Here is a 13,404-nt window from a genome sequence, read left to right as displayed (position 1 = left end):
AAAATGTAATAATTTAAAAATGAAAGAAAACAAAAAGTAAGAACCCATACTTTAATGTGTATTGAAAGTCTAGACACAAAGTGTGTATGTACTAAGCATATCAAATTAACAGTGTAGAAGAATTGTAAGTTAAATAGCCTCAGAGATCATCTAACCCTGAGGGAAGCTTATAAATTAGACAAGACAAAATTCCTGATATATTACAGAATAAGGAGAATGCAAGAAATAAACTGGGTATAATTTGGAAAATTGGCATTTGGAGTTGGTTTAGAGGAGGCTTTCTCAAATGTTTGTTAAACGCCTTGGTTAGTTGGCTTAGGTTTCACTGTACCATTTGTCTACATCATAGAACACTATTGAAGCAGCTTATTCCCTAGAATGATCTGAGGATACAATTTAACAGTGTGTTTGAGAGTATATATAATCCTAAATCTTATGTAGACTTACAGTGTAAAGATAGAGCAGTAGATATATATTCTTTCTGGCTTGGGAAATCAACCCACAGTCTAGTTGTAAAATATTATTGAACATTGGGTCCATATGAATTGTTTTCCACATTCCATGGAAATAAGAAAGCACGAATGAATAATAGAACTCTTAGCCTAACTACATTGTTTCTCTCATTTGAAATACGAATTAGTTGACCAGGAAAGCACCTTCTCTGGAGATCATGCAGGAGGCCTTACAGATGGGAGCCCTGAATATTGATCACACTTTCATCCATAGTCAGATAGGATGATTCCTGATGGTGTTAGCCTTGGAGGGTATCTTTCAAACAAAACCTAGAAAAGTCCCCTTATGTAATAAAGGTGATTCTGTAATTTTTCTTAGTCATTTTTTCTAAGAATAAAGGATAGTAATTAAAAAGAAACAACTCGCTTAAAAAGCTTACCAACATGCCCTGTGATCAAATTTGCTTTGGAAAACATCTCAACATCAAGCTATCCTTGAATATTTAAAAATCATTCCATGAATTACTTTCTTAATCTATTCTGGATACTGATGTTGTTCTTTGATATGACCTAAAATCACTGACTTAAAGTCTCAGATATTGTGGTAATATCGCTACCAATATTTTTCTCACATCATTAAAGTGATAGAGCGATAATTGGACCTGAAGTGTGTCACTGGGATTGCATGATGTGTATTTACTGCCAAGCAGGATACCACTTCCTAATCTTGTAAAAGATTAGGCCTCTCAAAGGATATTAAAGTGGGCAAAGATTTTTTTTTCTATCTAGTACTGTTGTTTTGTGTTCTAGTGTCATCATTCTCAGGTCTGGCAGGAACAGGGAAGTCATTGCACTCAATGTCATCTATCTTAAGATTTTCAGGCCTCCACAATGAGATGTAATATAGCATTGACAACCTTGCATGAAACCTTTCTTGGTTTTCTCTAAAACTCTCAGAGATGGATTCTTGGTGAGCTCAAGTGAGCCCAGAGGATATAAATTTAGTTTCATATTACAGTGTTGAAGATGTACATCACACTGTGCTCTTCTATTTGATAATTTTCTCTGTATTCCCTCTAATCCCTAATATTTAATAATAAGTGGGGACCAACTTTTCTGTTCAGGTATATTCAATGTTCAACTACAGAATGACTTTCCAAGTAAGCCCCATCTATTGGTTTGACCAGCTCAGTGACCCAAGTTTTGGCCTTTTATCTACTTGCCTCAGTCCTCTTTTCTTTTTTGATCATGTTTTCTCTGAATAACTGGGATTTTTGTTGGCATGACTCTTTAGGAAGCACAAGGTCATTTGACAAAACCATTAAGTTTAAAGATATAGTATCTCAACCTAGAGAGAGCATGGTAACAGCCCTCCAAATGGTCTTCCAGACTTGTATACATTATTGTATTTGAATTATTGCAATGGGATTGTCTCCTTGATATTAACATCTACCCATCATAAAAGATTAAATGTGTCTCTGTATATAATAATAAAAAATAGGAACTAGAATATTTGCTACTGTTTTCCAACAGAGGTATACACTGTCAACATGAAAAACTATCTCTTGTAGTAACCTTTCAAGTAACCTAAGCTAATTTGTACCTTGTTTACTCAAAATAGTTATTCAATGCCTCCTCTGCCATAGTTACTCCAGAAAATAACAGGGATAAAGAAAATGGCCTTGATCTCTGCCTTCACAAAAGCATCAACATGGCACTTAGTACCCATTTTGATAATTACAGTTTATGTGTTCATCCACTCTATAATTCACCTTCCATGTGAGCAAGGTCTGTGCTGTGGCATCACTGATACTCTTGTGCCAATCATGATGCCTAACTTATCATAACATTTATTTTAAAGAAGTAAACAGAGATAATTTGGATATCTTTTCAGCACATGTTGTAAGAGAAAAAGAAAAGAAGGAGGAGGAAAAGAAAAGAAAATAATTTAGGACTGGAACAACAGGCATTGTGTAATAATTTGAGCATCTACTGTGTGATATTCTTCAGTGTTTAATATTAGAGCTATACCCCCACTTGTAGTTGTCTTTTTTGGTGTGAGGGTAGAACCCAGACACTGATTCATGATATGCACATGTACTCACACTGAGCTACATCCCCAATCACTATCTCATCTTCAATGACAAGCTTGCCATTCTGATTGCTTAGGAAAAATTTCTGTCTAGAGAAAGAATTGGCCCAACATTCCCGGGCTTTGGTGACAGACAAAGGATGTTTATTGCCATCCTCCTCATGGTAGAGACCCAGACTTTCCACCATGCTATTACAGTTCTAATAAGGATGAAACAGAGGACAGGTCTTCATCTTATCAAACAAGAAGCATAACTATTTTACCTCCTAAGGAAGTGACAGGTGTTTTTAAACAAACAAAAGACACATCTTATGTAAAAACTAAGCTATTGATATATTACTTGAAAATGTTAACATTCTTAGGGTCCCAAAATACCATTGGAAAACAGAAGGGTTTTGTTGTTGTTGTTTTTATTGGTGGTGGTTTTGTTATTGGTGGTTTCTTGATAAAATTAGCACCACTGTTTTTGTACATGACTAGGTCATATTTTTCTTTCTTTCTTATTTATTTATTTATTTACTTATCTTATTTTATATATAAATCCCAGTTTAAAAATCACAAATTAAAGTGCATTAAATAAAGTAAAATTCTGTAAGATGTGTGCAAAAATAATCATTAGCTTAACAAATGTTTCAGCAGCTAAACAGATATATCATTTTAGGCCCAGAGTTCACTAATATATACTTACATTCTCAATATGCATTTTTCTTTTCACTTAATTATCTTCAGAATAACAAAATGGGACCTACCTGTACTGGACTGAACAATTCCAGAGTCAACTGTTTGTCCAAGAAGGTCATACTGGTTTAAGCGTGACCCATCTTCTGCCACTACCACTGAGCGAGCTGGCTCTCTGGTCCACTCATAGACAACTTCTGCTCTTGTATAAGCATCTGAGAGAGAGAGAAAAAAAAGAGAATAGTTATGCTTCCTGCCTCTTTGCTCCTCCTAATGAGCTGATTGTTTCATCAGCTTCATATTTCCTACCACATTGTTGCAGATGGCAAGCTAGAAAAATGAAAGCTCATACTAAGTTTCTTGGTACTATAAATAGACATCTTTCTGAGGTTTTCTTTCAATCATTTGTTCACTCCTGACATGTTAAGCACATACATAGGATACAGCACTGTGCATCTGTTGCAATAATAGACATATACAAGGTTGTTTGCTTTATGTGACTTGCAGTAGCATAACAGAGACACAAAGACACAACCAAATTAAAATATAATTCCAAAAATAATGCAATATAGCCATGCACTGATAGGTGATGCATTGGAGGGAGGTAGCCTTAATTTAGGTATGGAAAATGACTTGGAGATACTCCTTATAAATGTAAGACCAAAAGAGAAAAGATGGATCATAAGAAATAACTTGTTCAATAGACAATGCTGTTGTTGTTTATTTGTTTATTTTATTTCAGGCAAAGGCTTGACTCAGTTGAAAAAGATTAATATATCCACAGTAGAAAACATGAGACCGAAAGTGAGAATAAAGCCGACAACCCTGGGTACCAATGATGTTGAGCCATGGGAAGCTTACAGTAAATGGAAAAGTAACAGCAGAAGTATTGCTTCAGAAGCTTTGGAGAAGAGGTTTGCACTGACATCCTTTTTAAAATGATTATTTGCATAGATATTTACAATCATATTGCTTATTCTGAAGATGCTGATAATGTACCTTTTTTTATAAAACCTTCATTCTCAGTCATTTTCATTAGCCAAGTTAGTCAAGAAATATCCCACATTGAGGATCTGACCCCTAAACCCTTAATCCATTCAGATTAGAAAGGAGTGAATAGAAATGAAGAAAGAGGGGAGTGAGAAGGAAAAAAGGATAGACGGAGGGAGGAAAAGAAAGTGGCAGGAGTGAAGAAAAGATTTCACGGAATTTCTGTTTGCAGTCACAGAAGATCTACTTTACACGGACTGTAATGCTGTCCTCTGTTTAGATGCACAATGATGTTAACATTTTAAGGAGTATCAGATGAGGAAAAGCAAGCTGCTTTAGATTATTTGATGGGAGGGCCTGACAACAAAGGTTGGCCTTATGACACAAGCTTGATTCACTGGCCCATGGCCAACTCATCCATTAGTCACATTTGGCAGCCCTCCCAGGGACCAAACCACTCTCATAAGGCTATGAAAATGTTTTAATTTATTTAAGATCTAAGATCAATATAACCTAAACTGGCATGTATTCATCTTTATACTAACAGTTATAAACTATAATTTGAATTGTGTTTTGGAGAAATGAGCCCTCCCAAAAGATAAAAATGCATAGAGCTCATTGAATTCTATTTTTTTCTTTTTCTATTTTAAATATTGATCCCAGTTTTCTCTCCCTCCCACCCTCCCATGTGCTCCCCCCCCCCCCAGACCTCCCTGCTATGTCCCATTCCCCATCCATTCCCCAGCGAGGGAAGAACTTCCAGGAAGGATCATCAAAATCTGTCAAGTCATTTGGTATAGGGTCTAGCTTCCAACCCCCTGTCTCTAGACTAAGGGAGTATTCCTCCATGGGGAATGTGCTCCAGAATTCCTCTCGTGCACCAGGGATATAGCTTGGTTCCACTGTCAGAGGTCCCATCGATTGTCCAGACTTCTTTATTGAGACCCACGTTCAGGGGGTCTGGGTCTGTTTTATGCTGGTTTCCCAGGTATTAGTCTGGGGTCCATGGTCTGTTCAATATGACCTTCAGACTCAGGCTTGAGAATTATGTACAAATATGTATATGTCCAAGCTAAAATATTGTAAGGTTTTGAATTATGGTTTTCTTTTACATGAAAATGATGCTATCTGCAAAAACATACTCTGACTTTGAAACAAAACTTAGAATGTCACTTATTCTGAGTGGAGTGAGGCAGGAATACTGATATCCTCCTTCCCCTTCATGGGGAGACACCCTGTTTTCCCCATCATCATTTATGAGTCAATTCTACCTGCTATATCTTGACAAAACTTATATGGAAGTTTGAGAGAAAATATTTTAATATATCCTGAGGTAGACAAATAATCTAGAATTTGCCCCCACAGATTTTAAACATTTCCTTATTTTCATGTGGTTATTTTCAGTGGGTAAAAGACAGAGGTGTTTCAGTATTATACAAAGCAGAACAATTTTGTAAATGAGAAAGGCAATAAAATGCGACTTTAAAAATACTTTTAGTATAGGACAGAATACACAAGTTAGAGAAGCATCACATTACTTATAGTGCCAAGTAAAGAAATTTTGGAAAATATTTTTTTCTGATCATAGCAAATATTTGTTTTCTTACTGAAGCAGACACACTGTATTTTTTATAGTATCAACTGACTGAATGTTCCTCTTGGAAAATCCTCAATGGCCACATGCTTTTACCATACTTTATAGACAGTAAACTGGGGCACAGATCCAAAAATACTTGTTTCATAACATGCCACTATTTAGTGGGGAAAGGCAGATAAAAGCTTAAAATGCTATTCATTCTGCTCCATATCATTTGAAATATTTCTTCTTGAAAAAAAAAACGTCCATTTTGCACATAAGCCAAGGAAGTCTGCTGGTTCTGTAAATGTCGAGGAACCTAATTCTAGAACTCATGCCATTTTGAAACAAACTAAATCTCCCGCTAATGTCTTGTATAGTTGTTGGCAACAGCAGCTGAATGTTATTATTTTATACCTTGAGTTGTCTCTATAATGCTAATATAGTTATAGCAGGAAAAATGTGCTATCTTTAGTGCCTTGTGCATCCCTTTTTAGAAATTCCATGGTGGATAAACATGTATTAACCCACTTCTACTGTGAAGTAAAGGTTTACAACAATTTTTACTAAGAGCTTCTCCTTGAAATTTCCCTAACTGAAGAATGCACTCCCTTGATGCAAGCTGATGTTTTGTGGTAGAGAAGACTGAAGGAAGGCACAATAATAGTTTATCTGAATTGATAGTTGGCAAATATCTTCAAATGCTTAATCAAATACTTTAGGAACTGATTTCAAAGAAATCATATTCCTTAGAAAGAAATGGTAAAACAAAAGGCATTGGTTGAGGTTATGAAATAGACTAATGTTAGTACTGCATGCAAACGTAGATTTAATGTCAAGAGAGAAACTGTAAAATGAAGTTACAGTGCCTGTTAAAAGCCTTAATGCCCAGGTTTCCATGTTTTCCTTCCATTCTTCACACCTCTTTCATCTTACTGTTCAGAACTTCAAATGCTGAAAAGCAAAATGTACCTAAAACATGGTTAATATAACCTTTCATCATTCAGTAAATACTTATTTATTGAATTGTGTTACCCTCTACAGCAGAAAAAGCTAAATCAAATACATAAAATATACCCTGCTCTTAAAGCAGTTTTAGTCTGCATTCAATAAAAAGTGTTCAGGAATAAACACAAATGATAATGAAGGCAGGGACAAATGTTATAAAGAAAGTGGGGGGAAAGAACAAAGAAGATTGATAATAACATATACAAATTACTACAGAATAATCAAGAAAGAATGTAGGAAGAGCTATTTATGCTGAGATATAGATTTTGAGAGGGCTATCCACAGATGCTACAAAGAGTAGAGCAACACAGACAGGAAAGATCACAGGCAAATTGCCCAGGTGAAAAGCTGTTTTATACATTTTTCTTTAAATTCATTCTTTTTATAAGGAACACTATTTGTTTTCACCTCATGATCCATACCTTTCTTTGTAAAATAGCTCCCAAATCCTTCAAATGAAAATGTGCCTACAAGAAAATATACTCTGCTCAACCTACTTTGAGAACATAGGCAAAATAAAATACATTTCATTATACTGAAGGTAGATGGTGCTTATGCTTTTAGGAAAAGCTTTTATCTGTGTGAGCACTAATTTCTTATTTCCTTTATCTATAATTTCCCATCTCCCTGAAAGCATATGCAAGGGCTTGATATGCTATTTTGGGATGAGGAACTTCATACATAGACACCCTTTGTTAAGATATGGGACTAAGCTGACATTGACCAAAATGACCTTTTTACATCTTATATAAAAGTGCATGGCCCCCTTTCTTTAGCTATCCACACTACTGAAGCAAATCTGATTACAAAGGAAGTTGTAATTCACTGACCAAATAAGAACACATTTGAAGACTAATTGAAGTGGGGAATAAAATATTTTTCTAGGGACATTAATGATAATGATACTGTTATAGTGGTAATGGATCAGTACTGGCTCAGGAACAATATAGTGGGTGATCTTCCTCCTAAGGTTACATTGTGGAATAGGAGAACTTAAAAGGGATCATATATTTGATGCATTATTTGCAATCCAAATAACAAATAATAGGATCCCTGTTAGAAATGGAACTGCCACTCAGGAGAAAACAGGAGTGACCACCAAGTAAAGAGTAAAAGAAAGGGGTGGAAAAAGCCAGTCTTCTCCCAAACTCCTGTTTATCTAGAAGGTTTGGAGGAGATTAATCTTGAGTCTTCAGGATAGAATGTGATCTATAAATAGAGAACAATGTCTCCCCATCACTACAGCTGTTAGGCTCATGAAAGCCCTTCGCTATTTTCTTTGCTTGCTATCATCCTACACTATCACTATTTTTCTTCTATGAATCATATTTTACCAAAATAGTTGCTCAGTCTGCCTGTCTAGTGGGAACAGTAAGCAAGTAAGGTAAACCAGGATTGACTCAGTCACTGTCTGAACCTCCCCCCTTGCAGGAAGCCAGGGATACATTATCCTTACTCCATGTATGCATTATAGTCAGAAATAGAAGAGGAGAGAGAAGCTCAGAAGATCTTGTTATACAGCCTAAAGTTCCCTTTTATCCCAAAAGTACTCCTTGATGATTTCAAACAGTATAGACCCATAAAAATGACACAATAGAAATGTGTCTATGGTACAATAAAATGGAAACAAAAGGAAAAGAGGATGAATACATTCATCAATTCCATGGGTCACACTGACATGGAAAATTTTAGACATAATAATTACAATAATATATTTTCTAGGTGTCTCCTTAACATGTCTCCATCAAAAAACAAACAAACAAACAAACAAACAAACAAACAAAACAAACCTACACATTGTCTTTGGACACCTATGAATATTTTCTTAAAATCTTGTTAGGACATTGTAAAGAAAATATGGCAATTCCCTTTTTAGTGGGCTAGAAATGTATCTATGAGGTTCAAGATTCCTTTACCTTTTCCACAAATACTATTTGATAATGTTTTTCTACAAGATGGATTAATCACTGGTTTCTATTTTAGTAAATAAATGATAAGATTGGAGCTGGAGAGACGGCACAGTGGTTAAGAGTGTGCAATGCTCTTCTCAGAAGCCTGAGTTTGGCTCCCTGTGCACAAGTCAGGCTGTTCCTGACCACATGTATCCAGCTCCAGGGGATTTGATGTTCTGTTCTGGCCTCTGCAGGTGCACACACATACATGATGTATATTCACATAGTCTCCTAGTTAGAGTTACTGCTATTGTTGTGATGAAACACCATGAACAAAGAAACTTGGGGAGGAAATGGTTTATCACAGCTTACATGACCATAATTCAGTCTATCACAGAGGGAAATCAGAGCAGGATCTCACATAGGGCAGGGACCTGGAGGCACGAGCTGAAGCAGAGGCCATGGAGGAGTGCTGCTTATTAGTTGTTTCCCAAAACTTGCTCAGCTTGTTTTGGTATACAATCCAGAACCACCATAGCAGGGATGGCACCACCGTCAAAGGGTTGAGCCCACCTCCACCAATCACTAATTAAGAAAATGTTTTACAGCTGAATATTACAGAGACATTTTCTCAATTAAGGTTCCTTCCCTTCAAATAAGTCTAGCTTGTGTAAGCTGACATAAAATTAGCCAGCACACATAGGCATGAATACATACACAAAAATAAATTATTTTAATGTATACATATATATATACATATATATGTGTATATATATATATAGACTACTACTCGTAGGCAACTCTTATAATAATAAATAAAATTGATGTCTGAATGTTCTTGATGTATTTGTGACTTTCCAACAGACCATAACTAATTGGAAAATTCTTGCTTAAGTTCATATAAGAATGATAATTTGAAGTATATTTACTTACAACTTCCAAATTTTAGCGGGCAGGCATGGGCATCCATAGGGAAGTCTTCCAAGTGCATTGGGCATTCTGCTCTCACAGTCAACCTTATTAATTAAGGACACAGAATACAAACAAAAGCGCTATAGATTAGACACTTGCTGATAATTAGAGCAGGATGTTTTTAACTATAGCAAACACATTAAAAAAGCAGATTAGATGGATATAAAATGTACACCCATGCTATATTCCCAATAATCAACTTATCTAGGATGATTTATAAGCTACCATGACTGTTTTCTGTAATTTCTGTTTGCTTTGTGAAAATTGACAAGATTAGATTTTGAAGATGGGTAAAACATTACTGGTATTTCTTATAATAAAAAGCATCCACTAATCAATCTGAGTATGGGAATTGTTCCAAGAATGAAAGCAGATATAATCAAATGTATAATTCCATAACAAAATGATGCATAGAGTAATTTGCTTGATTTGATTATTACACAATGTATACAAAATTGAAATCATATTGTAAGTTCTAAATATGTATAATAATTATCTGTTTATGAAAGATAAAAAACAAGTTATAAAGGAAAATGAATAATTGCCACTTGATCCTTGATTGAGAAGAAGACATTGCCAGCAATAGCAAGAATAGTCCTCCTGTCCTAATCATTCTCTGAACCCTTCCCCAAACAGCACCAACAAATGAGACAGAAATAAACCAAGTGAAATTATCCCTGGGCTTTGTGAGACTGTGGTTCTCCTTGATGGTTTTCTTGAAGTATAACAGATTTTCTATCAGTGCGTTTTATCCATTGCCTACTTAAATCAGGACTATACTGTATTTCCTATCAGTCTCATATGTTCTGGGGATGTGAACTCTATTTATATTTTGTTTGTTTGTTTTGATTTTGAGACAGGCTTTCTTTGTGTATCCATGGCTGTCCTGGAACTCACTTTGTACACCAGGCTGGGCTTGAACTCATACAGATCTGCGTATCTCTGCCTCCCAGATGCTGGCTGTAAAGGCTGTGCCAACACTGCCCAGACATTCTATTTATGTTTTAAAAAATGCTAAAAATTAATTCATTGAAATATAACAATATATATATATAATATTAGTAAATAGGACTGTGTGAAAATTTGCATTTATTTTCTTTATAAGATTTAAGAATAAACATTTTATTTGAGTGTATGCATGGATATGAATGCAAATATCCCTTAGTACGTATATCCAAAAACAATTTCCAAGAGTCAGTTATTTCCTTTCACCATCTGTATCCTGGTGCCCATATCTACCGAACCACATAGCCAAAATCTTTGAAAGATTTTTAGCAAGTCCTGTGTTATCTTTTCTATTAAATAGCTCAAATAGGATGGCTTTATAGCCAGTAAAAACATTTAGGTCTTTTATTACTGATTAAGGCATTACAGAATGCATACTAATGTCTATATTACATGCCCAACTATTTAAAAAGTTGGTAACACTAGGGAAGTGGTGAGTAATTTAGTTAATGGAATGTGTCACTTACTTATCATAAAGAATTTTATGACCCCCAGAAAACATTAATCCTAAACCATTTAGGACCTGCGTATCACACGAAAGGAATAAACATTGGGTTTAGATTGAAACACAAGTGGATTTTTAGGGAGAGGATAGTTGCTTATCTATAACCAAAGCAAATTTTAATTTGTAATATGCTTAGGTCGTGCTTGGATGCTGCCATAGTCTAGCTATGTCTTCGGATCCTATATTTTCCTTTTCCTTTTTATTTTCCCCCATATTCCCTAAGTGATATTGTATTTTGACTAGATAGGTTCAATTTCTTTTCTTAGTAGTTTAATTATTTTTGATAATTTTTTATTTAAATTTGAAACAAGCTTGTTTTACATGTCAATCACAGTTTCCTCACACTCACATCCTCTCCTGTTCTCCCCACCAACCCCCATCCTATCTCCCTTCTGCTAAATGAAATTAGGGATATGTAGTTTATGATATCTCAGTTTAATGAAATTGTTAGGCATAGGTACTATGAGTTTAGGGACAGAAGGCACACATGTCCAGTTTTAATGAAAGAAATAACCAAATATAGGAAACATTAACTATTCCAATAAATAGTCATCCTGCATAAACAGCTTTCATTTAAACCAAAAGGAATCTTTTTTCATTAAATATATCAAACACCATTACATATTTCCAAAAGAATATGTAAAAATGTCTTTCTATAACTTTTGTTTTTATGATCCATGCTTCCTCCATTCTATCCCTAAGACACTGTATACTTATGACATGTTTTTCAGTCATTTCAGTCATTTTTATATCATACACACATACATACACATATAGTCTTCAGGCTAAGCCAAATTAACTGTCTATATCTAAAAATATTACTTGAGAAATCATGTATTTCTTCACATACATAATTCCATATGAGTTTTTAAAAGAACTTTATGTAGTCATGCTTTTCATGTTGTCTTTCTTTTTTTGTAGAAATATTTTTAAATATCTACCAATAGATAACTTCTAGAAATTTATCTAGACCTTATCAGAATGCAGGAAAATATTCATAACAGGGGCTAAAATGTCCTCTGGTTGAATTAAAACAGATTGGAAATACAGCCTCTGCAGTGTTGTATTAGTTAATATAGATTTCATTTATATTTTATTTAACCTTCCTTGCATGCATGACATTTCAGAGCATTATGATTGCTTAGCATACTAAATTTAATGCTTAAAAGACCAAAAATCCAAAGACAAATCATGGCCCATCACCCTGAGGAAGATTTACTTTTTGTAGAAATAGAAGTCCAGACAATTTCCTTCAGGAATCACTGCTGTCCTTACCTCATGGTGTACAAAAGTGTGCCATCTTCTGTGATGCGCAGGAGTTTGTTAGGCATGGTCATGTTGTGGGCCACAGACTTCTTTCCATTGTGGAAAAACGTATCTGGAGTCCAGATTTTACTGGCCATGAGGTTGTTTAACCGAAGAACTGTCATGGGCCCTTTGAATTTTAATCTTTCATCCTTCCAGCTTTGACGGAAAAACACATCAATTGTATATTCCTGGGTAATTTTGGAAAAGAGAAGTGTTCACAGTGTTCCACTTGCCATACAAATATGATCTGGGGGTTCAGTGTGGCTTAGGTGGCATTCTCAGAAGCATATGTATGGAATTATTGATAGCTTTTGTAATAATTTTTAACACATATATATATGTGTGTGTGCATGCATACACACACACACACAGAGAGAGAGAGAGAGAGAGAAAGAGAGAGAGAGAGAGATCTGCAAAACTAAGGAAAAAATTGTTCTCCATTTTCTCCTTAGATACAGGAATGTAAAACAGAAACCATCAGCAATAGTGATATAAAAACAAAAATAACAGTTTAAAAATAAACTCATATTTGCAGGTTATATGTAAAGGAAAATATTTAAATAAACAAATATTAGCAGTAAGGACAAAACATAGAATTTTACATCCCCCCTGGATATTTCCTCATAATCAAACACAAGCCAATCATGATGCTGATATAGATGCAAAACTCCTTTGGCTAAGGGAAGATTTTTGTTTTTTGTTTGTTAATAATAATGTTTTAGCTTTTCAGTTTTCCTACATAGTGAACAAGACTATAAAAATGTGGAATTAAGCTAATCAATTTCCACTGTTAATTTGAACATTTTTTTCCAAAGAGAGGAGAGAGAGAAGAATGCAAAATGTGGAGGTGTGTGTGCTACTGATTGCATGTGTGTGTACATCACATGACAGATGTGTGAACCTCATCATCATTCACAGCCAGGGAA

General features: G+C 35.0%; 1 protein-coding gene across 6 annotated transcripts in view; it reads right to left on the bottom strand.

The window, feature by feature from the left end:
- Positions 1–13,404, bottom strand: part of Gabra1 (gamma-aminobutyric acid type A receptor subunit alpha1) — a 53,785-nt gene that overhangs the window by 13,962 nt on the left and 26,419 nt on the right. For all 6 annotated transcript variants that reach the window (XM_051180924.1, XM_051180926.1, XM_051180927.1 and 3 more), the window contains exons 5-7: positions 12,446–12,666; positions 9,622–9,704; positions 3,294–3,437 (exon numbers count right to left, since the gene is read on the bottom strand). In XM_051180924.1, coding sequence (XP_051036881.1) covers positions 3,294–3,437; positions 9,622–9,704; positions 12,446–12,666 — 448 coding nt within the window. The remainder of the gene's footprint in view (positions 1–3,293; positions 3,438–9,621; positions 9,705–12,445; positions 12,667–13,404) is intronic.

Source organism: Phodopus roborovskii, unplaced genomic scaffold (genome assembly GCF_943737965.1).
Source record: "Phodopus roborovskii unplaced genomic scaffold, PHOROB, whole genome shotgun sequence".
Taxonomy (NCBI): Eukaryota; Metazoa; Chordata; class Mammalia; order Rodentia; family Cricetidae; genus Phodopus; species Phodopus roborovskii.
Note: the sequence above shows the minus strand (reverse complement) of the source record. Positions and strands in the feature narration are given on the sequence as shown.